Source organism: Euphorbia lathyris, chromosome 6 (assembly GCF_963576675.1).
Source record: "Euphorbia lathyris chromosome 6, ddEupLath1.1, whole genome shotgun sequence".
Taxonomy (NCBI): domain Eukaryota; kingdom Viridiplantae; phylum Streptophyta; class Magnoliopsida; order Malpighiales; family Euphorbiaceae; genus Euphorbia; species Euphorbia lathyris.
The window spans coordinates 5001-31963 of record NC_088915.1 but is presented as its reverse complement, the minus strand read 5'-3'; the positions used below and the strand labels follow the sequence as shown (position 1 = coordinate 31963).

Sequence of the window (26963 nt, the reverse complement as noted above, 5' to 3'; positions counted from 1 at the left end):
AATTCTTATGCAACAGCATAGGGTCGTTGTTAAAAATTTCTTTCATTTACAGCAACAACATAGAGTTGTTACTGTAAATTGATTTGTTACAGCAACAACACATATTCGTTACTGTAAATACATTCATTTACAGCAACAACACGGATTCGTTACTGTAAATACTTTCATTTACAGCAATAATATTTTGTCGTAGCTATAAATGTTTTCGTTACAGCAACAACAATGCGTTGTTGTAGTAAATGCTTTCATTTAAAGTAACAACATGGAGTTGTTGGTAAAAATATTTTCATTTATAACAACAAAGACATTGTTGCCAAAGTTATTACCTTTTCTCATCAAATCCCACCCGTCGAAATAAATTTACAGTAACAACCTTTTGTAACGACTCAAAAAAGTTGGTTGCTAACGTTCGTTTATAGCAACAACTTCTTCCATTGTTGCCAAAGCTTGTTACCAAAAAGCGATTTTCTTGTAGTGATGCTACCATATAGGCTGTCTCGTCTTCTTCACTTAGATCCTCCCCACTTACATACTCTCCCATCCAAGTTTGCATCCTCCTATCTCTCCTATTCATTGTTTTATATGCCCCTTCTTCATTTTGCTCTTCTCCTTCACTATTTTCTTGTCTCAAAATGTTTTCTGCCCCACTATCAAGATCTGTATCTATCACTACAAGAAATTTGGTCTATAACGAGAGTTAATCTCGTCGTTAATTAAATAAATACCGTCGTTATTAACTTATAACGACCGTATATACCGTCGTCCACCCTCGTTAAAACCTCCGACGCTAAAGGTATTAACGACGGTATACCGTGTCCCGTCGTTAAAACAAAACAACGACTGTATGCAGCCTGTCCTTACTACTCAATAATTAGGACAATAATGACCGTCGTTGTTAACTGATTTCACCGTCGTTATTAAGACGTATTAATGGGTGAATAAACGGTCATTATTCACATAATTCACTGTCGTTATTATGACCTTTTAATGAGTGAATAAACGATCGTTATTTCCGTTCTTCACCGTCATTATTATGAAACGTTAATGATTGAATATACGGTCGTTATTTCCAAAAACCACCGTCATTGTTATTATACTTTAGCGAGTGAATAAACAGTCGTTATTATAACCTTTTAATAAGAAAATAAACCGTCGTTATTTCCAATTTCTACCATCATCATTATAACATTCTCACGAGATAATAGACCGTCATTATTTCTATATGTACTGTCATTAGAAGTGATATTTTACAACTATGAGATCAGTAATTATATCATGAATTAATGTGTTGTGACACTAGAATCATCTAAATACACAATAAATACAAATTCAATAATTGAAACGTAAATTCAATAAAATATAAACCAATTTGTCATTTAACAAGATTGAAAATAAAAGTGCAAAACTATGAACTGAAATGTGTTCTTGTTCTTTCTAAAATAGGAAAACAAATCATCTTGTTTCGTACATTAATATGATATAATCAAAGGCATATATAATCTCCATTAAAGCTACTTCAACAGTTTGTTCCAAATCTCATCCCAGAAGAATAATCCAACCGAACAGAACAATTAGCTCTGCTGTTACAAATGTAAACATCCAATAATAAGGGAAAGGTATAAGAGAAAAGAATAAGCAAAGACTTAGACAAAGCGTATTGGTCTATATTAGTAAGATGGACCAAAATAAACATTATTGGCATAATATTGAACATTATTGGTCTATATTAATCATATACTCCTATATTATAAGGTAATAAAGTTTGAAGATAAATAAACCTCAAGTACTTTTTCACTGTCCATACTTTTTCTTTTGTGGGTGAAATTAAATATATACTAAAACTCTCAAAGTAAAACAAAAACTTACTTGAATTTTGGGGAATAAATGAGTAGCTAAACGCCCTGGAGAAAGAAAAAATGAACTTAAAATTAAAAGATCTAATGTAAAATATTATGAACTAATTTTCTGCCACATGTTATACATCATGAAAAAATGCCTATAAATAATTAGACAGAATAAACAAGAGAATATGAGACATGTAATTACCAAATCATGCATCAAGAGTAAAAACTGTAAAAATGTATATTAGAATAGAAATTACAGCCTATTAAATCCTTAGCAACATAAGCATTCAATTTGCATTAACTTGATCACCCTGTAAACTATCATTCATTAATTCAAGGGCAAAGTACAAAAATAAACGCTATTGTTAGGGCCATTTTCAAGCAATAAACTATGAGGATTAAAGGTTGTCAAATAGGTACATTGAGGTTTATATCAAGTTTTTAATGTGCAACAATGGCTATTGAAATAAATTATTTGATTCAATCCAGCTAATTTCCAAGTTAAACTCAAAAAAGCACCAAATCTTAGACAAACATAAAGCTATGGAAAAATCCAACTGAGAAAATTTAAATTCCTTACTCTATCCAATAATCGATGACAAATCAAACAATCTCATGTTGTTATTGTTATTACTAGGCTCAGCAAGTTACATGATGAAAATTGTGTGTTTAGCTCAAACATAAACTCAAAACACACAATAACGCAAAACTGTTAACCCAAAACTGAAGCAAAAATTAATTGAAAATTTAAAGCAATTGAATTTTGATAGCCTGAACATAGTTTTTAAAACCCGGGACAACTTAATTTCTTCTACAAATTTAGAGCTATTTGCTTATAGTTAAGTTTTTAAGTTTGTATTTGGGTTTAGTAATTTGTTTTCATATAAATTGTTTGCATTAAATTGTAAAACGCATCCCACAGCCAAACAAAATCTCAGAACTCAACTCTACTAACGAAAAGTCAGATTGTTATGTAATTTATGCATTGAAACTAAAATAATCAGCATCAAATATATCCCACGTGATTTTTGCACCAGATTAAAACAACAATTAAGAGGGATATGACATTGAGACACATGATTTTTTTCTTTTTACAACAACAGTACACTAATGAAAATCTAAGCACACAAAGCATGAAGAAAAGCAAGGATAATAGACATAGTATCATTTCATTTCAAACTTCTCACTTTACTTCAAAACTCGATATCACCAGTTAGCTCTTAAACAAACTTTGGCAGAAAACAAAAATAATAATGCATCCCTAAATCCATTAAAAAAACACACAAAAATGAAAAGAATGTGAATATAAAACAATCCAAATTAACACCAACTAGATTCTTTTATCATTGAACTAGCACACACAATTTTTTCCCTATATTCAAGCACATTTTCCTACAAATAATTAGACAGAAACAGTCAACTAATATTGAGAGAACGCACATTCATATCCTTTGTATATCAATCCTTGAAATCACTAATAAGAGACCTTATAAGGATGACACTTTATCTAGAGTAATGATGCAACCAAGCTTAAGTAACAATATAATGAAATTAGAGGATATGAATGTACCTTTTGATGCTCATCATTAGTATTTGATGAAGTATTTGTATCTGAGTGTTCCACACGTTCATTCTCCACTTGGACTAATCGATTTTCAATTTGCTCTAAACGATCCATAAGCTTACGGTTTTCCTCTTCCTTATCATGAAGCTTGGTCTTGAGTTCTTCGATTTGAGAAGTACTTTCAAAATGTTTTGGCTTCAAGCCACCTCCATAACCAAAGACACGACCATGGCGTTCTCGTCAGAAGCACCTTTCCACAACTTGTAAATTAGTAAGAGTTGGCTCTGACTCCATTGTCATCTTTAGTTCATCCTACAAATTTTAATTATGTCAAATATAATAAATATAATTCAATGGGATGACTTGACAAATTGGAACTTACATATTTTTTTCTTGTTTCTGGTTCAACTATGTTTTCATCAATCTTTCGAGTTTTAACAAAGACTTCTCTTACATCTGGAGGGTTGCCGTCTTTGCCTCCCTATAAAATGATTACAAATTAATAGAAAGGAAATATTGATAATCAAACTAATGAAAATTTTGAAAGAGTGGTGAAAATACCATTTCATATATCACTTCCCTATGAGGCTTGCTTCCACAACGATGGATATGCATACTTTGTTGACAAGCCCTGTTCTGAGAATTTCTTATGCTTATCTCCTATGAAATTACACCACCGACATCAAATTGAAAACCTTGTTAACTAAATTAGATTTAAGATGCACAAAATCATACCAGAAACTTTGCTGTATAGAATACGTTATTTACTAGCCATTCCCAATCTTTTGAATCCATGCCTTTAGCCACATTTTTCAAAGCCTCCACCTTACTTTCACAAGTCTTCACATACCTTTTATTCAATTCTGCCCTCTAATTTCCCCACAGTTCCTTCATATGCTCTAAGGTGTGAAGATAGTACGACTGGATATCAGGATGTTTAAAATACTCCTACATCAAATTGATTATAGCCAATATTATTAAATATATATATTGAAATAGTTTAAATTGATTAGTGTTGAAACTACTTACTGTAACTGTGTCCCACATGTGCTTTTTTGTGACATCACTTATATCCATCCATGTTTGTACCCGTACAGGACAAATATGTCAATTACGTACAATCTTCCCTAAATGCCTCGACCAATACTTCTGATTCTCTCCAACGCCACGATTGTTGTAGAAACTGTTGAACTACGCTTCGAACGATCAATCAACCACACAGAGAAACAAAGTACACAAAGATCACAGATTGGATCTTGAAACAACAATCAAAAGAATACACACAGAATTTACCCTGGTTCGGCTTAACTGCCTACATCCAGCAACTTCACTAATCAATGGAGATTACAACAAGATTGAAACAGTTTCTCCTTTTCCAGAAACTCTCGTGTTTTCCCAATCCCCAATTCAGATTATCACAGTGTACACTTATGACTTAGTCTAAGAATCTCTCGTATAAAACTACTTCCCAACCCAGACCTTTTATAGCCTTTACAAGATTGTGAAAATACCCAAAATATCCTTACTCAAAATGTACTAACTCAGCAAGACCTACTGACCAGTGGTAACACAGCAAGACCATGTTGACCTGTATTATCACCTCAGTACCATGCTGACCACAGCCATGCTGACTTGATAACTCAGCATTCCGACTTCTTGATTTTACTCTTGCTGACGGGTTGACTTACAATTACGCTGACTTGTTGACTCAGCATCATCATCAGCAAGTGATAGAAAAACAACGACTTACAATCTCCACCTTGTCTTTCTATTCACTCCATCAACTAGTGAAGAAAATACACTCAAGGACCACTGACCATCCTAACCAGTTTCAAGCAATGTTCAAATTTATTACTTGAAACAGATTTGGTCAGCATGTCGGCTGGGTTATCCTCAGTTCCCACTTTCACCACCTGAACAGTACGAGTGCTAATCACATCCCTGACGAAATGCATTCTCACATCTATATGTTTGGATTGCTCGTGAAAAACTTGATGTTTTGACAGATGTATAGCTCCTTGGCTATCACAGTAAATCTTCAAACCATCAATCTGTGTCACTCCAAGTTCCGTTAAGACTCCTCTCAGCCACATAGCTTCTTTTACTGCCTCTGTAACAGCAATAAACTCAGCTTCGGTTGTTGACAAAGTCACAACTGACTGTAGACTTGCCCTCCAACTTATTGCAGTTCCAAACACAGTGAATACGTACCCGGTTTGGGATTTTCTGGTGTCAATGCTACCAGCATAATCAGAATCAACAAAACCTGCTACATCATCCACTAGGGCTTCAGCTCCACCATAACTCAAACCTTTACTCAGTGAGCCTTTGACATACCTCAGCACCCACTTCACCGCTGACCAATGAGCTCTTCCTGGATTTGCCATGAACCTGCTGATGAGACTCACAGCATGAGCCAAATCTGGACGTGTACAGACCATCGCATACATTAGACAGCCTACAACACTCGAATATGGCACCCTCTCCATGTCTTCCTTTTCCTCATCAGTTTGAGGACTTTGCTTACTGCTCAGCTTGAAGTGACTTGCAAGTGGAGTGAGAACGGCCTTTGAATTCGTCATACCAAAACGTTCTAACACCTTGCTCAGATAAACTGACTGACTTAGGAATAGCCTCTTTCTTCCTCTGTCTCGAGAAATTTGCATCCCTAAAATTTTCCGTGCTGACCCGAGATCCTTCATCTCAAACCGTGTGTTTAGTTGTGCCTTTAACTGATTTATGGCTGCTTTGTTTTGACAAGCTATAAGCATGTCATCAACATATAACAAGAGATAAATCTTAGAGCCATCACTAAGGTCTCTACTATACACACACCAGTCATAACTAGACCTATGAAAGTCCTGACTTATCATAAACTCATCGAACTTCATGTACCACTGTCTAGGGGACTGTTTCAGACCATATAGAGACTTCTTAAGCAAACATACCCGCTGGTCTTTATCTCCTATTTCAAAACCCTCTGGTTGTTGCATATATATGACCTCATCCAGGTTTCCATGAAGAAAAGCTGTTTTGACATCTAATTGTTCTAATTCTAGATCAAAACGAGCTACAAGAGAGAGAATAATCCTGATAGACCTATGTTTAACAACCGGTGAATAGATTTCATTAAAGTCTATACATTCCTGCTGAGTAAACCCTTTGGCCACCAACCTAGCTTTAAACCTAGGTTCCTCTACACCAGGTATCCCTTCCTTTCTTTTAAACACCCACCTTGAACCGACCAACTTCTTATCAAAAGGTTTATCTACCAAAATCCAAGTTTCATTTTTATCAAGGGATTTTATCTCATCCTTCATAGCGTTAAGCCACTGTTCCTTGTCAACCGAATTCACAGCTTCCCTATAGGTTACAGGTTCAGACTCTTGTACTTCCTTAGCAACACTAAATGCATAAGCTACAAGGTCCTCAAAACCATATCTAACCGGGGCCCTAGGGACTCTTCTTTCACGGTCTCTAACAAGTCTATAGCTTTGACTGGACTCAGTATCATTACCATCACTGACTTCTTGCTCGGTTTTACGAGTGTTTTCACTATTTTCTTCAAGCTCCACCTCATTCTTAACACTCTCAAGGTTTTGAATGGACTTAGGACTACTCGGTTCTAACTGAGTTTTTTCTTGGTTTTTCCGATAAGGAAAATCCATCTCATTGAACACAACATTCTGCTGACTATGGATTTCTTATAACCAGATTCTAGGCACCACAACTTATGGCCCTTGACTCCTATAGGGTAGCCTATAAAAACACATCTTAGAGCCCGAGGTTCTAATTTTCCCTGTCTAACGTGTGCAAAAGCTGAACAACCAAACACTCTAAGTTTTTCATAATCCTCTGGGTAATCAGACCACATTTGCATAGGTGTTTTAAAACCTATAGCAGATGATGGGCACCTATTGATTAGGTAACACGCAGTTTGCACTGCTTCAGCCCAGAAAGACTTAGGGAGACTGGATTGGATTAACATGCACCTAACTCTTTCTAGGATAGTCCTATTATACCTCTCTGCTAGGCCATTCTGCTGTGGAGTTCTAGGAACGGTATGATGTTTAGTTATACCTGACTTCTTGCACAAAGTGATGAAATCTTTGTCAAGAAACTCCAAACCATTGTCGGTTCTCAACCTTTTGATTTTCTTTCCTGTTTGGTTTTCCACTAACACTTTCCAATCCTTGAACGTTTGCAAAGCCTCATTCTTATGAGCTAGAATATAAACCCATACTCTTCTAGAGTAATCATCAATAAGAGTCATAAAATAGGTCCTCCCACCATGAGACTTAGTTCTTGTTGGCCCCCATAGGTCAGAGTGAATGTACTCAAGAATGTCCTGGGTTCTATGTATTGCTGACTTAGGAAACTTGACTTTACTAGACTTCCCTAAGACACAGTTCTCACAGAAATCTATCTTTCCTATGTGATCTTTACCAAGACAACCCTGCTTCCTAAGTTCATGTAAACCAACTTCACTCACGTGACCTAGTCTAAGGTGCCAAATATTGGTTCTATCAGTTTTAGACTCGGTGAGATTTGCGGTAGAGACTAACACAGTACTACCTAGGAGAGTGTATAGGCCATTACTCATGGTACCTTTCATAACAACTAAAGGTCCTCTAGATATCCTTATGATACCCCCTTCGGCTCTATAATTGTATCCTTGTTTATCAAGCGTACCCAAAGAAATTAAATTTCTTTTCAGTTCTGGCACATACCTCACACCGGTCATAATCCTTTCTTGACCATCGAACATCTTCAGCCTAATGGAGCCTTGACCCAGTACCTTGCACAACTTGTTGTTGCCTAGAAGAACCCTCCCACCTTCCTCTTGAAAGTCTTCGAACCATGTCCTATTGGGAGTCATAGGGAACGTACATCCGCTGTCCAAGATCCAGTCAGTGTTTGGATCTTTATCAGTGACAGCAAGGACCTCAGCGCTCTCATAACCTTCTTCTACCACAGCGGCTTCGCCTTGATCTTTAGGCTGACCTAGACTCTTATTCCTCCCAGGACAGTTTTTCCTGAAATGTCCTTCCTTATGGCAGTGAAAACACTTGTAGACCTTGCCTTCTTTATTGCTTGAGGATGTAGTTTTGGGATTTTTCCCGTTCTTGTTCTTTGGCTTGTGAGAGTCCTTTTTCTCAGACCTTCCACGAACAAACAATCCTTCTGCAGCTTCAGTGTTGGTGTTGGCCTCAATCTGTTTTGACTTTAGCGCCATCAGAACTTCTTCCAGACTTAGTGTTTCTCTAGCGTACTTCATGGTTTCAACAAAATGACTGAAAGACTGGGGTAAAGAATTCAAGATCATTATGGCCCGATCTTCATCTTCAATCTTTACCTCTATGTTCTCTAGGTCAATTATGATCTTTGAGAAATCATCAAGATAGTCTTCAACTGGCTTGTCCTCGTTCATCTTGAAGCCGAAAAGCTTTCCCTTAAGATAAACCCGATTGGTAAGTGTCTTCGTCATGTACAACTGTTCAAGCTTGAGCCAAACCCCAGCAGCTGAGGTTTCCTTCGAAACTTCTCTTAGCACTTTATCGCCAAGATACAGGACGATCGTACTGTAAGCCAATTCAAGAAGATCTTCTTTCTCCTCCTTCGTCATTGTCGCCGGAAATTCCTTCTCGCCCTTCAGAGCCTTCACAACCTTCATTTGAACCAAGATTGCCTTCATCCTATGTCTCCATAGAGCAAAATCTCCCTTACCATTGAAACGCTCGATCTCGATCTTTGTAAAACCCATTGCTCTGTTCTTGATTAGTTCTGATACCAATTGTTGAACTACGCTTCGAACGATCAATCAACCACACAGAGAAACAAAGTACACAAAGATCACAGATTGGATCTTGAAACAACAATCAAAAGAATACACACAGAATTTACCCTGGTTCGGCTTAACTGCCTACATCCAGCAACTTCACTAATCAATGGAGATTACAACAAGATTGAAACAGTTTCTCCTTTTCCAGAAACTCTCGTGTTTTCCCAATCCCCAATTCAGATTATCACAGTGTACACTTATGACTTAGTCTAAGAATCTCTCGTATAAAACTACTTCCCAACCCAGACCTTTTATAGCCTTTACAAGATTGTGAAAATACCCAAAATATCCTTACTCAAAATGTACTAACTCAGCAAGACCTACTGACCAGTGGTAACACAGCAAGACCATGTTGACCTGTATTATCACCTCAGTACCATGCTGACCACAGCCATGCTGACTTGATAACTCAGCATTCCGACTTCTTGATTTTACTCTTGCTGACGGGTTGACTTACAATTACGCTGACTTGTTGACTCAGCATCATCATCAGCAAGTGATAGAAAACAACGACTTACAGAAACATATGTCAAGTTTCTCTCCTTGTTTGAGAGAACAAATTTTTTTGTTCTTATTACAACCTCTAACTTTTCTCACAATTTTTGGAATATCACCTAGAAAATGAATAAAAAAGAATTAAAAAGAAGAAACAAACTCATACTAAGAATTCAGAATGTTCATGTTTTATTTTCTTAGGAAATTAAGCAAAATAAAACAAGCACAAGAAAGTATACATTTATTGAAATGAAAATATACATCAATTAAAGATGCTTACTCTTAACAAATGTTTGAGATATTGCATACTTTGGATCACCAGATTTTCCATCCTCTGTCATGGGAGTTAGTTTGGCAACAACAAATTGACCAACAGCTTGTAATGGTAATTCAAGCTCCTAAATAAACAATATCATCATCATAAATTAATAATGCAAATATGTCCAACATAATAATTATTGAATAACAAAGAATATTTACCTTCTCTTTGCTAGGTGAGCTGATAGGTGTAAGACCATTCTCAATATCCAAGTTTTTATTCATAGTTATGAAAAAATCGGCAATACTCGCAGTCTCCACCCCGTTACTAATAGCACCATATACCATCACTTTCTGATTTACCTTAAGCTCACCCATTATCTTTACATTTGTCACTATTGGTATGGGTGCAATATCAGAAGCTAATAACATGAAAATTTAGATAAGAGTTAGAGTGAAATAGGATATATAACTAAATGTTAAAATAGATTATCTTTAGCAATAATATGAAAGTACCTAGATTAGGATTGTCACTTGGGAGTTTGTATATTAAACCTCGTGAGTTTATGTCTCTTTTGGCATAAAGATGTATGACTGTAGAACCCGAATAATTTTTGAACATATTTAAGACATCTAAATCATTTTGTACTGGTCTTCCATCATCATCAGCAAATCTCAAGCCAACAGAATAAATATCGACAAATTTTTTGCATATGCTCAAAATGTCCAGGAAACAACATTCTTCGTTGAAACCTTTATCGTGGTATTGTAAATCACCAAAATGCACAATCAAACCAACATCTACAAAGCATTAATTTAATAAAGATAATTATAGTCGAATATAATAACACAAATACAACATTTTACCATCAAATTGCAGATGCAGAGGCAGTATATATTTACAAAAAAAAATCAATTTTGTATAAATAGAAACTATTTTAAAGAAATTATATAAATGGAAAACTACCTTAAAGAAATTGAAAAATACCTTTAAGGTTCTCTTTTCTTGGAGTAACACCCTTCGGAGTGTCTTTAGTACTTTTATCATGAGGTACGCTTGAATGTTGGAAAGCACTCAATACTCGATTTTTGTTCCCCAGTTTGCCTGGCTGGATGAACTTTTTGCGAGTAGGAAGTTGGCTTGATTGCATTTTCACCTCAAATTGAAAAAAAAGGTATATGCAATATTTGTCAATAGAAAACTATAGAACACAAACAAAATGAGCATAAGGAATTAATATTGAACATATTTGAAAGGAAGTGCATGTCTGAGCATTTTACTTATTTAAAGAAGTCAAATAATATAACGACTTCAAACATATGTGATACATCAGAAAATAATAATGAACATATTGAAAAAAAAATCTCAGCTTCAAGATATTATTTACCACTTTCTTTTCTTTTTAGATTTTGACACATCATAAGTAATTGGTAATGAATCACTTCGTGCCCAATTTTTCCCGTCTGTTGTATTCAATGTAGTGCCACATTGAAACTTGAATGATTCACCCTCTTGATAAGCCTCACCAAGATCATCAAAATTCTCATTGTCATCATCTATTTGAGAAGACATATTGTATGAATCTCGTGGTTGTGTCTTAATAACAACATGCCAATTCTTATTAGCATTATCTATAGCATAAAAGACTTGAGAAGCTTGACTTGCTAGAATAAATGGTTCATTTGTTCTCAAACAACGTTGAGGATTGATACAAATGAATCCAAATTCATCTATTTTTGATCCCCACACATTGTCATGAACGTCAAACCATTTACATTTGAATAGGACAACTCTTTTCTCACCAAGATACTGCAATTCAAGAATCTCAGTTAAAATCCCATAATAATCAATAGGTCCTCCCTCATTTCCAACATCACTGCTCACACACACACCATAATTTTGTGTTCTACGTCGTTTATCACAATCTTCAATGCGAAACCTATACCCATTCACAATATAACCATCAAAGTTTGTAGCATATTGGGATGGACCACGAGATAATGACAACAAATCTCGAATATTGGATTTAGATGCATACATTTTTGCAACCTACAATAAAATTACGTATGAGACATTTAAACGTGGTATATATTTTCTTGATGAAGAGTTTAAAGATATACTCACTGTATCTTTAAACCAATCATTAAAAGATTGTTGTGGATGAATACTTTCTCGAATCTGGGAATACTCTCTGCAACGAATTTTTAGAAATTATTATTCATAATTATTTAAGAATTTAAAATACAATTATAGCTCTTCAAGATATTGACTTACTCGAGAAAAGGTATGACTTCATCACAATTATTTATGACATATGCATGTGCTTCCACCCATTCATCGCCCATGTTGCGAAAATAAGGAAAATCCACCATCAAAATAATCTGAACAACCATCGCCATTTCTATCTGGTTTATTAAATTTTGTCTCAATACCATTCAAGTACCTTGAGCATAGAGTCATGCACTCTTTTGCAATATACCCATATGCAATTGACCCTTCTGGACGAGCCATATTACGAATAAGAAGTTTTAAATCATGTAATGTCCGCTCAATAGGGTACATCCAACGAAATTGTACAGGGCCACATATCAAAGCTTCATTAGCCAAATGAATCGGCAAATGAACCATTATATCGAAAAAGGAAGGAACAAAACATTGTTCCAATTTACATAGAGTTATAGGAATCTGATTGCGAATTTCTTCCAACTCTTCTGCCTTTAATGCCTTAGCACTCAAACTAATAAAGAATAAAGATAGCTCGATAAAGGGGTTCGCAAACATTTTTTGGAAGGAGGCCACGTATTGCAAGAGGAATTAGATGTTGCAACAAAACATGACAATCATGACTCTTCAAACCAGAAATTTTGTGCTCTTTCATGTTCACACTTTGAGAAATGTTAGATGAGAAACCATCAGGGACCTTTAGTTGCTTAAAAAATGAACAAAATGAGTGCTTCTCATCGTGAGATAACATGTAAGATGCTATAGGAATCTCAAACTTATCCTCCTTGAGAATCAAATCCAAGTCTGGACGAATGTTCATTGCCTCCAAATCTTTGCGAGATTGCATAGTGTCTTTAGTCTTCCCTTTCACATTCATGCTTGTCCCAACAATATTATCACATATGTTCTTCTCAATGTGCATCACATCCAAATTGTGTCGTAACAAAAGACTACTCCAATATGGAAGTTCAAAGAATATGCTTTTCTTGTTCAAATTGTCACCTCTATCTGCATGCTAAGGTCTTTACTCAAGATGATTCCCTCAAGGCTAGTAACTTGAGCAATGATATCAATTCCAGAGAGTGATTTCGGTGGCGGCCTCAATTCTTGAGTACCATCAAACTTTTTTTTTATCTTTTCTCCATCTGTGCTTGCTATCAAGAAATCGGCGATGTCCCATATAACATTGCTTCTTACAATTAGCTAACCTCAAGTAACAAGTGTCTTTGTTACAACAAGGACAAGCCATCTTACCTTTTGTACTCCAACCAGACAAATTTGCATATGCAGGAAAGTCATTGATAGTCCATAACAAGGATGCATGTAACATAAAGTTTTGTCTTGTCGACACATCGAATGTTGCAACTCCTACTTCCCACAAATCTTTTAATTCTTCGACTAAAGGTTGGAGGTAGACATCAATTGCATCTCTTGGACCATCAGGACCCGGTATAAGGGTAGAGAGGATAAAGTTAGGTTCTTTCATGCACATCCATGGTGGCAAATTGTATGGAATTAATATGACTGGCCAAATACTATATGAAGTTTTAGAATGATTAAATGGCTGAAAACCATCACTAGCAAGGCCAAGTCTTACATTACGAGGATCAGAGGAAAAGTTTTTATGAACATCATCAAAGGTCTTCCAAGCGGGGGAATCAGCAGGGTGTCTCATAACTCCATCATCTACTCTACCTTCCTTATGCCATCGCATCAAAGAAGATGTCTTCTTTGACATAAACAATCTTTGAAGTCTTGGCTTTAAAGGAAAATAACGCATTGTCTTGACTGGTATTTTCTTCCCATTTTTTCGAAGTTTAGTTTCCCCATTACGAATATCATCTTTCCATCTTGAGAGACCACATATTTTGCACCTGTCCAAATTTTCATCTTCTTTCCAATACAACATACAATCTTTGACACATGCATCAATCTTGTCATAAGAGAGACCAATATCTTTTATAATTCTGATTCTGGCAAAGTAGAACCATTTGGGAGTATTTCTTTTAACACTTGCAATAACATGTCAAATGATTTATTACTCCACCGACCAACACTTTTGATGTATAGTAATTTGACAAGCGCATCCAACTTAGAGGTCTTGCAACCAGGGTAAACTACTTTATCTAAATCTTGTAATAACTTATAAAATTTCTTCGCTTCATCATTGGGTTCCTCTTCATTCAATTCAATATCAGGATATATATCATTTATAATATCTTCAGCCCAATCATCATCATCATCATTATCACTATTGTCACACCCGATCCAAAACGGCATCGGGTATGAACAGAAAACAGGACAACCAACTTCTAATATCCTGAAAGCCGAACCAATTTTTTTTAGATAAAAATTTATTCGGACTACCTAAAATTTTATTTATTATTTGGCTTGGACTTGATAATTCTATCAAAGAGCATCTTTTAATTTTTAAATCGGGAATCAAAGCCACGTAGTTCTACCTATTTTAGGTAGCTCTCTTAACTCCGGTAGTTCTCTTAACTTATGAACTCATTGTAACTTATTGACACGTTGATTGACACGTTAATAACTTAATTGTATATTTCATTTTATTACTATATATATATATATATATCACTTTATCAAAACGAATCAAATCGAATAACGTTTTATCAAAACGAATCAAATCGAACAACGTTTTATCAAATCGAATCAAATCGAACAAACCGCTTTAACAAACCAACTCATAATCAAATAAATCGTAAAACATTATAATTCAGATCATCAAACATTATCAAAACGTAATACAAAATTTGCGTGTGTGTCCATCCTCGAATTCCACCCGTGTAGCTTATCATAACATCAATCATATCAATAATCGAGATATCTCATTCATATCTCGCCTTGCCTAACGTTAGGACTACCAGCCGTGCACTCTGGCCATACCGCCCTTAGGTATGGTCTTAAAACTTACAACTCCTACCCCGGGCAATCCTAGATGGACAAAACCATTTTATCTTTCAAAATATCACAACTCATAAAAATCATATTTGGACTTCAATCCCAAAATAATAACAACAACCGCAATAGTTTCTTCAATTCAAAAACAATTCTTAAGAAATCGTCAAACTCATTTTATCAATCCGATTTTCAAAGTACCACAATAATAATAATTATTCTTCCAATAATCAAAATCCAGAGTATTCAATCGAAATCCAAAGTATATAATATTTTAAACAATTGAATCGAAGTATTCAAAGTAACTCAAATATATTATATAAATAATTTTAAACTAAACACTTTTATCAAACCGTTTATGTTTGTTACCGAAATTGTTACGCGTATCGCTAACTGAGTATCGTTATTTTAGACCGAATATACCATTAGACACATTATATTGTCATAAATCTATTTGAACTAATTTTATATTCAAATTTTTATACAAATTTTATATTCGACTCGATACCGACTTTATTTGGAAAATATCCGTATTAATCCTTCTATTTTCAACTTATTTTAACTCTAACTGTTAAAGTCGCTTAAAATATTTTACTGATCCAAATATTCTTATTGGATTATTTTCGGTCACTGAGATAGTTAATTCAGACTGATTATACTTTTAAACTCATACCGATTATACTTTTAAACTAGTGACGATGCTAAAATACCGACTTGAATAAATCTAATGGACAACTGTCTAAATTTTACATTTTTATGAGTAATTGATAGACGCTAACTCATTAATCGTAAATCTATTAAATTTGACGGAACTATCGAAACTAAACTTACTCAAAATCATACTTATAACATTGATAAAATAATTTAGATAACAAATACAGCTACCGAAATATCGTCGTCGGTCACTGAAAATTAATCAGTGTAATCCATTGATAGCTGATCCGAAATATCGTCGTCGGTAGCTAATCCAAAATATCGTCGTCAACAACGACCAAAAACGCTTTTCTCCAATTCCTAACAAAAACTCTTTTGTTTTCCTCATTCATCCCCCTTTTTAAGATACCCTCCAATATATATAATTGTATGTATATTTTTATTTTAATTTCAATTTATGAAACACTTGTCATCACTAAATTCTATATTTTGACACATCATCTATTATTAAAGCATTCTTTTAATATCTAGTTGACACATAGATATAGAAAACCATGTTTTCATATTTAATTGACACATACATATATAAAAGCCATGTTTTTATATTATAATTTAATTAATTGGATGTAGTAAAAAGCTTTGTGCACATTACATCATAACCATATTAATCCATTTACTTTAATATGAATTATTCTTTACTTTTTTTTTATATAGGATAAGTTGAAATTACTTTCAACTATACTTACACGTGTATGTATATTAGTAATTAAAAAATATCAATTTTGGTCCTTGAATTTATAACTTTTTATTACACTTACCCAAAACTTTTTAATTTAAAAGTAAAGACATTAAATTAAACCCAATAGTATATTTAAATTTATAAATAATCAACGCTATGTATTTCGAAAAATAAAAATTTTAGACACGGATGTTACAATTATCATCTTCATCATATTCTTCTTCATCAGAATCAAGATCATGTCGTCTTTCACCATGATGATACCAAAAGGTATAGTTTTCCATTATTCCATTTGTTATTAAATGTGTGTGAACCAAGTTTCGAGTTCCAAAATTGGTGTTGTTACACCTAACACATGGACATCGAATTTCGTATGCTTCTCCTGTTTTTTTGAAAGCGTAGTTCAAGAATTCTATAACACCAATATTATACTCTTCACTCAACCGATCTATCTTAGTAAGTCTTATCCATTCTTTATTAGGTGTCATTCTCCTAAAATCATCAAATAAAGAAACACATGAAGAATAGAACATGCAACAACAAAACAATTAATACACTGAAATATAAATGTAATAATAATTATAATAATACACTTAACTCAAACCATTAACCAAATTCATCTAAAAAAGAGTATTATTTTAGTTTCTTAAATTAATTCTTCATGATGAGTGTTTTTGTTGTGACAGTACCAATCCACACACTAAAAAATATAATTTGACAGTTTCATATACTAGACCAAGTTTATTAAAAGTTGAGCCATTGTCTATTTGAGTGACTAAAAAACTCTATGTTTCTACCATATTTCATTGACTAGTTCTATATATATATAGAGAGAGAGAAAGTTACATGAGTAGAACTGGTCTGCTGTGTTAAGTGTTTTCCTTTGGTGAGCCATATATATATATATATATATATATATATATATATATATATATATACAATGATGATAGCCTCCAAATTAGATGGCATCATTTTTCACAGCCCAACATTGAGGTCTTATTGTGTCTAAAGCCTCAAATGTATCAGATGGAGAAAGGGTGAATGTGGAGATGAAGAACAATGAAGAAGAAAGTGTTAATGGAAGGAGAGATTTGGTGTTTGTAGCAGCAGCTGCTACTACTATTACTGGATTTTCATTTGGCAAAGTTGCGGTGGCTGAAATTGAGCCGCTGAGAGGGACACCAGAAGCTAAGAGGAAGTAAGTGTTAATGGATGGAGAGGTTTGGTGTTTGTAGCAACTGCTGTTGCTGTTACTACATTTTCATTTGGGGAAGTTGTGATGGCTGAAAATTAGCCGATGAGAGGGACACCAAAAGCTAAGAAGAAGTATGGTCCTATTACACCTTACAATGCCTACTGCCTACTACTAGTATTTGTCGCAAGTGATACATTTTCACTTCTTTGTATTATTTAGATTGATGTAAAAGTTGTGAACTTTCTTGTATCATTTTCATTGCGGAATTCTTAATTTTCTCTATCTTCATTTCATTCTCTGGTTATTCTTTAACTACTTCACAAATTTAAGTAGATGTTCCTCTCCAATTTAATAATTTGGGGTGTTGGTTTCGTGTACATATTATTGTTGCTACAACTCTTAACTTTAAAACCTCAAATACAGATGCTTTGCTCTATAATTCAATCAAAGGTACAAAATTTAAGATGAAAAGTTCAAATTTTGACAAGTCTCATTTCTGGGGAGGGATCAAAGACTCAATCTAGTTCAGAGATTCATAATAGGTGTTTTGTCACTCCAAACTTTACTTTGGAGGTCAGATCATACAGATTAGATTTATGCTTATTTCGGTTCTTATTCTAGAACTCGATCATGCAGATCCTAATTAACAAGTTGGATTACAATTAGGGAAATTTATCCCCTATCTTATATTAATCAAATCGGATTTTGTAATTAATTACACATTTAATTAGCTAATGCAATACACAAGTTATTTTTCTAGATTCTTTTTTCCTCCTTGAGGTATGTATTTTTATGATTAGTATGGCCAGGTTTAAGGATATTAGTTTGTAGGTTTTTAAGGATGTTTTGAGCTGTTGACTTTGTAGATCTACTACTACTTTAAGGTAAGAATAAGAAGTTGTATGTTTGGATTAATGTGGATTGGATTTTTTATGATATCAGCTAACATAGCACATAACAGGTGATTAGATTTGGGTTCTGCATAACTTTCAAACAATGTTTTCAGAACCTGACTGGATATTAAACTAGATTTATAATTGGGTTATGGATCATTTGGTTCAACCAATTGACTCGGATTGGTCGGACTGGATGACGTAATAATAATTAAATAAATAATATAACATATATTTATATATAATAACTTATTATAATCCAAAAACTTAGCAAAGACAAAACTCATTCTCTGATGTTGCATCAAGATAGTTCAGCTCATAAGGTCTTAACCTTAAATGATTTTCTTCTTTAACTCTTCCTAAGTTCACCTCATCCAAGCTTTTATTTTTTCAATAAAGTCAGCAAATAACTTAGCACATGCAGCAACTAGTTAATTTAGTTAATTAATCAATTAGTTCATAGCAAAATTAGACAATAGCTTGCGGAGAAGAATCAAGAGAGAGAACACGCAAAAGGGAAGCAGCCGAGACTGAGAGAGCAAAGCAGAAGACTAAGAACAGAAGAAAATCGAAGAAGAAGCCGGTTGTTGAGAGTTTTCTAATGACTTTTCAATTTTTTTTTTAATAATTAAAAAAACAGGGTGAATCCGGTTCCCATGTTGACACCAGTTTCAGATGGGTTGTTGCAAATTGAAAAACCCATACTAACCCAAACAGGAAAGCAATCCAATTCCGGTCCAATTCTGACAACATTACTTTCAATCTTTGTTTTCACTATAAATTATTTGAATAAATTATTCCGAACACATTAATTCTTAGTAATTTTGATTAGGAAAAGTCCTATAGCATTACTACATTCTAAAGAAGTGAAAATCCTATCAATAGAAATGACATTTTACATAGGCTATAACTTATATAGAAGCCATAAAATATAATAGGGGTAAGGTATTAAAACAGATTTATGGTTTTTGGAGAAGTATTAATTTAGGCTCCACGTACAAAATAGCACCAATATAGACTTAACATTTTAAAAAAATATTAATTTAGGTCTCGATAACGGAATGAGACATGTCATTGATATTACTCCGTTAAGTTCTATCAATTGTACGTGGAGGGAGAAGTCAGAACTTAATGGAGTAATAGGAATGACGTGTCCAATCCATTATCCGAGGTCTAAATTGTTACTCTTTTAAACTTCAAGCCTATATTGATGCTATTTTGTACGTGGCGCCTAAAATTGATAACCATAAATCTGTTTTGGTACCTTATCCTGGCCAAATAATATATATTCTAATTTGGGTCCATGAACTAATAGGATTAATAAGAAGAGACTTTCTTTCTTTCTAATTCTAAGATCCTAAATAGTGTAATCAGTACCATAAGAGTAAATGCAGTGTCATTTTCATCTATGCTTAAAAGTGAGACCCCAACAAATGAATGATAATTACATTATATACAATTCTTAGTTTCAGAGGAGTAGATGAGGGCGTGCAAGGAGTGCTAACGCACAGGGCCTCAAAATTATAAGGGCCCCAAAATTTAACATATTCATATTCATAGACACAGTAAATTCAGGAAAACAATGCACTAGGAACATATTCGGGTAAGTTGGTCGTGTTGTCCATTATGGTTGTATCCTTTTCCTTGCTTCTATCAATATGGACTTGACACTGTATCCTCATTTGAACCCCAAACACATAGAAAATGAATTTGTATAATTTTTTAATTCTTTATATTTATAAGTTTTTTTTTTTTTTGCACTCAATTAACTCTGTACCCTCATGTTCACCACATCCCTCATCTCTCTAATCTTAATTCGTACTGGCCCTAAAAAGCTTAACCTTATCAATCTACTTTATGGGTTTCTAATTTCAGAGTTTAAGCAAATAAAAACTGACAGCAATTTCTCTAAAATAAATAAAACCAGTCTTACCAATTTGGGAACAAAATTTCTAAACAACAAAAAAAGCACAATCAAATTATACAACACTGAAAATTTAACAATTCCACTAAAAATCAACTTATGTTAAGATGAATTCCACCATTTGACTTTTAATTTTCATAAATTGGAACATTGAACAAACATACCTGAGTTATGCTACAGCTTCAACTTTATCTTTTCACTGTTTGTAGACGTTGAGTTACGGAACAGCTTCAACACTTCAACTTTTTGGTGCTCGTGAAAGTTTTCTGAACTTATCTATACCGAATATAGAGAAAAAAAATGGAATGAATGGAGGTGTGGAGATGGTGTGGGAGACAATGATGCATAACGTGGGGTTTGGGGATTATGCTTGTGAAAGTATCTAGACTGATACAGAATGTAAATGCGATTACGAAACGGTGGCAGCCAGGTTAACATCGTGAGGTTTTGGGGGAAATCGTCTTCTCAAAATATCATTATCCCCAATATTTAGGGATTTGCTCCAGAGTTTGTTTTGTTTTCAATGACCCCACTATATTAATTTGGGTGCTATATCTATTTAATTTACGTAAAAATAGGATTTCCTACTTAGAGTGGAATTTTTTTTATACAAAAATTTAGTAAGATTTTAGCGCCAAATTTCTAAAGATTTATTGTGAAGGTAGTATTAATAAATAATGACCGTCTTTTTTCTAGTTAATAAATGATAATATCAATGACGACAGTAATATGTGTTAATAACAACAACTTCAATTTACAGTAGTTAATAATGTAATTTTAAACGAGAGTAATTTTTTACCCACGTAGAAAAGCATTTTTAACGAGAGTATCAGAGGTTCCTTCGTTAAATTTGGTCGTTATAGAATGAATTTCTTGTAGTGTATTTCAGCTCCGTTGCTCTCATTATCATCTTCTCTTCTATACTCATCATCGTCACGAAGATCATCATCTCCCCACACCAAGGTTGCCTCTATTTGCTCTTCAAAAAATTCCCCCCAATCCTAACCTTTTTCTTCCTCAAGGATCACGTCTTTAATGACAACAATTCTTTTAGTCTTAGGATCAAATAAACGATATCCTTTCGACTCATCACTCACACCTAATAGAATACATGGAAAGCTTTTATTATCGAGTTTACTTCGCTTTACCTCCGGGATGAGAACATGTGCAACACATCCCCAAACTCTGAAATGATGCACCGAGGGCTTAACTCCACTCCAGGCTTCTTGTGGTGTAACATTCTTAACAACCATAGTAGGACATCTATTCAATACATAGAAAGTCCAGGTGACAGCTTCAGTCCAAAAAGGTTTGGGAACCTTTTTAGCCGTGATCATGCAGCGAACCATGTTCATGATTGTTCTGTTTTTGCGCTCTGCTACTCCGTTTTGATGAGGGGTGTATGTTGTGGTGAGTTGTCTTTTGATTCCTTTTTCACAGAAATTCTTGAAGTTTAGGGAAGTGAACTCTCCCCCTCGATCTGTTCTCAAACATTTTATGAATTCTTCTGTTTCTTTTTCCACCAATTTCTTCCAAATTTTGAAACATTGGAGAGCTTTTGATTTTTCATTAAGCAAATAGGGCCAAGCTTTACGACTGAAGTCATCAATGAAATAGAGAAGGTACCTTTTTCCACTATTGGATATAGGCTCTATGAGACTGCATATGTCTGCATGTACGAGCTCTAGGATTTTGTTTGCACACCATTTACTTTTCTTTGGGATTGGATTTCGATGTTGCTTGCCAATGAAACAGTCCACACATATTATGCTTGACGTCTCCAATTGAGGCAATCCTTTCACCATGTTTTTGCTCTGTAGAGTTTTTAAACCTTTGTGATTTAAATGCCCATATCGCTGGTGCCAGAGATGAGTGAGATCAGATGTCGTATGTAAGCATTCACCAACATTAGAACTTGAAACATCTGTAGGTTGATGAAACAGCACGAACATTCGATTGGTACTCATATTCGTGTGAGTAATTAAGCCCTTGTGAGGATGATAATTGTTGCAGATGCCATTTTTAATCAAGATAGAAAGTCCTCTCTCTTGCAACTGACCCACACTTAATAAGTTGTTTTTCAAATCAGGGACATAATAAACATCTTTTACAGTAAATTTAGTGCCATTGAATACTAGATGAACACTACCTTTTATAGCTACTGGCATTTTAGAATTATTTCCACATCTAACAGAATGTTGTATCCCATCAACCATGTTTGAAAACATACCTCTATCTCCACACATATGATTTGAACAGCCAGAGTCTACGAACCAAGCATGGTTCCTTTTGGCTTCCTTTTCTTTCACATATAACATCAAAACTAACTCCTCGAACTCAGCATAGTTAGCCTCCTTGTCCCATTAAGGACATTCATATTGAAAATTCCCCAAATTATGACATTTGAAACATTGTACAGTGGCTTTTGAGAATGATTGTCTTCCTCTTCCACGTCCTCGACCTTTGTAAGTTCCTCTGCCTCTGTCTCGGCCTCAATTGCTTTCTACTTTGAAAGCTTGATCAATGTCGTTGTTGCTCTTCTCCACCATCTTCTTTTTGAACTTCTGTTCATGTATCACCAGACAACTTTGAAGCTCATCCACAGACATGGATTCGGTGTCTTTGGATTCTTCAATGGAAATCACCACATAGGTAAACTGATTTGTTAATGTGCGAAGAATCTTTTGTACTACGTCCGAGTCTTGCATATTTCCTCCATTGATGCGCATTTTTTTGGCTACTGTCATGACCCTGGCAAAGTAATCTATGATAGTTTCTCCTTCTTCATTTGCAGAATTTCAAAATCTCTCTTTAAAGAGTTAAGAATTGATCTCTTCACTCGTTCATTTCCTCCAAACTTTCTCTTCAGGGACTCCCAAACGATCTTTGAATTGCGTCTATCCAAGATCTGTTCGAAAATTGCTCTATCAATGGCTCGGAAAAGATAGTGCTTCACCTTATGGTCTTTGGTTCTAGCATTCTCTAGTTGCAGCTGTTGTGCGTTTGTCAACACAGTCTCAGAGACTGGTTCTTCAAAACCATTTTCTACTAGACTCTGAAGGATTTGAAGCGGAAGTATCTTGGTATTTAAGAAGCGAATTTCAAAAAATTTCCCTAAACAAACAATCAGTGTGATCCAATCACTCTGATAAATAGTCAAGCATCTGATGTCTGACATCAAATCCTTAACTAAGATCATTAAGTTCTTCAATAATCAAATTGATATTTATACTACGAGATTGGAAAAATACCTCTTGTAGATTCCAATCCGGTATTAAAGCTTCTCTAGTGGTGAAGCCTCTAGTCAGTCCACTAAGTCGATTAGATCAAGCCTTGAAGAAACTGATTAATCTTGCTCAAAATCGAAAACTGATTTCGGATCCGATTTTTCTGAACCGCAAAAATCGTATATCGCTATTATTATTCCGTAGTATGTATATATATATCGTTTGATATATATATATATATATATATATATACTTTGTTTCAATCCTTTAGGATTGAAACAAAGCATGCACTAGGACAAGTGTCGTGGTGCATGTTTTATATATATATATATATATATATATAAAATAATTAATATAATAATAATAAATTAATATAATAATTAATTATATTATTATTATTATATATAATAATAATTAATTAACAACTTAATTAATTACTATTATATTCCTTAATACATACTTAGAGGAGCTAATTTAAGACACCTCTTAATACTAACGGTCAACACTTGACTATTATATTCGGAAAAAGACATCAATTTAAATTGAGCAAGAATTATTATTTATTCCTCATTTCAATTGAATATCAAACAGTGTTAGAATGTTTTGTCAATCCCATTGACATATTCAATTGTGTCAATTAATTAATTAAAACACTTTTAATTAATCAATTTAACAAAAGCTAGATACAAACAACTTGTATGTGTGTGACTTTCTAGGTTCATCTTTAACTGGCATTAGAGGCATAGTACTAACTCTTAGTAAGTATTTGAGCCCTCACTATCCCTTTCCACGCAATCAAACTTTCCCTGTAAAAGGGGCGCTGCCCTTTGCAGCCTGTACATAGTGCTCTGCGAACTACTCCTTCGACTAGGCTCCCCGCGAGGGGGTCGGATCTGTCTTTTCTACGTGATATCTGGCTGGTCAATGTCATTCTTTGTATTGCTTGACTGGAGTCGTCCCTGACGGGCCCGAAGGCCCAAGAATGAGTGAAGGCAGCATTCGCTGAGCCCGTCTGATTGTTGGACTTACTAACTCTATGTTTGATTGACCGACTCAGGACTGTTTCCGTTAGGCCATTTCAAGCGTAGGTGAAGCCTCGCAAGAAGCACGATCGCTCTCTCATTCTTTATATAAAACTTCCCTGGGTTGGTTTGGCCTCTGCCGTAGGCTAGCATACATATCATATGGTAGTTATTTTCGATTGGGCTTTTTCTTTGGCGAAAGCCATCTTCTATCCAAGCGGCGGGTCTTACCTTCTTTGGCCGCATGATTGTCTTGGCCATGGGATCCCCCCCGAGACCTTTTCTTATGCACTCCCGCATATTTGTAGCAATTTGGCTTGAGGTGAGGTGTGCCATCCGTTTCGACGGTCTCTGAAAGCGTCCTTCCTGCTTCCTGGGAGCTCTTAGTCTAGCCTATCTCTTTTTTCTCGACAGTAAATCGCCCTTCGAATCTTATATGATATTTCTACTTTTTCTTAAACAATACATTCAATAATGAACTAGATCATTTATGCTTTCTTTCAGTATTCAATGGTTGAGTTTAACTGATGTGGCAGTTGAATTGCATTTTTTTTCCATATCCATAATATATATATATATAATGCTATTCTTTCAATTTTACAGGGGAAAGAAAAGTGGTTTGCTTTGTTTTCTATATATATGAAGATTTTTTCAATTGTTTTGAAATCGGAAAGGAAATGTAAACGAATTCATTAGGCGAAAACCTCGAGTCAGTGACAAGATTCAGAATGAAAAAAAAAGCTTCACGCGACATTCTACTAAAAAAAAGAAGGGCCCTTACTTTCACTATAGGATATCCACGGCTCTTGAGCCTTCCTTTGGAACAAGACCGCTACCTTCTTAATATTAAGACGTAGCTCACGTTACTCCCTTGCAGCACTCACATAACTGAGCTTAGCGTAAGAAACCGTTTGGGACTCCCTTGTCTTCTCAGGAACTGGTACCTGCCGATACACAAGGAAAGAGCCTCTCTTAAAATGAAAGAGCTCTTTATGTCCAATTCCCCGGGTTTAGCGACTCGAGAGTACATCTATTTTGAGCTTGCACGAGTATCGCCAAATAAAAGAACCATATGTGTTCCCGGGTCTCTCCCTTCAAATCTAGTGAGCAAGAGCTTAATCATATTCCCCAGAGCAGAGGGAAGAGAAGGCTAGACTAGTGAATCACGTACACCGGTGGGCTAAGAAAGATCCTATTCTATTTAATAAGTATTTAAACTAGTTGCCCTGTAGCTAAATAAATAAGCTTGAGTGTGGGAGCTAGTTGGGAGGGAAGTTGTCTTGATCGATCCAACAAGGCCAAGTGAATTCCTTAGCTGTGGAGGATCCTCTCTTAGTGTGCCAAGCCTGAATAGATGGTCCTCTTAACTAACTAAGTCTGCTGAAAATTGTCTTGGATTCGTATGGGATAAAACGAACGGAATACTTAGAGTGAGAACTTTGGACCTGAATATTCTGAAGAAGACCAAGGCCCACCTTCTTCTCTTAATGCAGGCAAGGCATATCTCGTAAGAGCAAGTCAAAGCTACTTAGCATGGGACACATCAACTAAAGTGGCTTTTGAACGAGTGACGTTTGAAAAGCAGCTCTTCCCCACAAGAAAAGTAATGAGAGTGAAAGACAAGAATACCCCCTTTTCGTGGGTCTTTAGGAAGGGGGATATATTCACTATTCATATGCCTCTCGAAATGCCGGACATCAGATATGAATTTTTTATTTAGGAACTTCACTGAAAGCTGGGGACAAATGCCACAGAAGTCAGACCGTAAAGAGCTCTTGTCGGTGTAACCATTGAAGAAGAATTCGCAGTATAAGAAGGTGTTGCTAGGTTGTTTACAAATGTCCAAATGGTGAGTGAATAGCCGGTGAATGAAATTGAATCAGAATAGAATCTCCTGTTTGAGAATAAGCTGCTAGTGGAAAGAGGAATTTCACAATGTGCTATCGAATTCGCTTCATCGAATAGTTTGGCTCTTTGATAGAAGGAGGGAATGGAAGAATTGGACAAATAAATAATGTTTGCGACGAATATACTGCAAGTCATTTGGGTGGGGGATTTCCGCTCTTAGGGGAATATCCCCTCTTTGACACATCTATTAGACCGTGGGGCACGAACACGAAGGGGAGCCTTTCTTTCTGCGCAGTTGTAGTTAAAGAAAAATAT

The 26963-nt window shown here is 35.0% G+C and overlaps 1 protein-coding gene and 1 long non-coding RNA gene across 10 annotated transcripts; both read right to left on the bottom strand.

Annotated features, from left to right (window-relative positions):
* Positions 1-1369: 1369 nt before the first annotated feature.
* On the bottom strand, positions 1370-3595 carry LOC136234165 (uncharacterized). Of its 2 annotated transcripts, none has more exons than XR_010691092.1 (3): positions 3415-3595; positions 1867-1901; positions 1370-1580 (listed from the first exon to the last, which is right to left on the bottom strand). It is a non-coding gene; the product is annotated as an uncharacterized lncRNA (long non-coding RNA). The 2 variants fall into 2 exon arrangements; XR_010691093.1 differs by having other exon boundaries at positions 1370-1577.
* Positions 3596-3646: 51 nt separating this feature from the next.
* Positions 3647-20965, bottom strand: LOC136234136 (uncharacterized). 8 transcript variants are annotated; one of them, XR_010691076.1, is made up of 11 exons: positions 12279-13632; positions 12129-12195; positions 10992-11160; positions 10520-10804; positions 10226-10425; positions 10026-10143; positions 4438-4599; positions 4144-4356; positions 3970-4068; positions 3791-3889; positions 3647-3720 (listed from the first exon to the last, which is right to left on the bottom strand). XR_010691076.1 is itself a non-coding variant. In XM_066023909.1 (8 exons), the coding sequence occupies exons 2-8, from the start codon at positions 12374-12376 to the stop codon at positions 9740-9742; spliced, it is 1062 nt and encodes a 353-aa protein (XP_065879981.1). In that variant the 5' UTR covers positions 12377-12385; positions 20716-20965; the 3' UTR covers positions 9115-9739. The 8 variants fall into 8 exon arrangements, 3 of the variants coding, with proteins under 3 accessions (XP_065879981.1, XP_065879979.1, XP_065879980.1); XR_010691077.1 differs by having other exon boundaries at positions 3970-4044; XR_010691078.1 differs by having other exon boundaries at positions 3970-4039.
* Positions 20966-26963: the final 5998 nt, after the last annotated feature.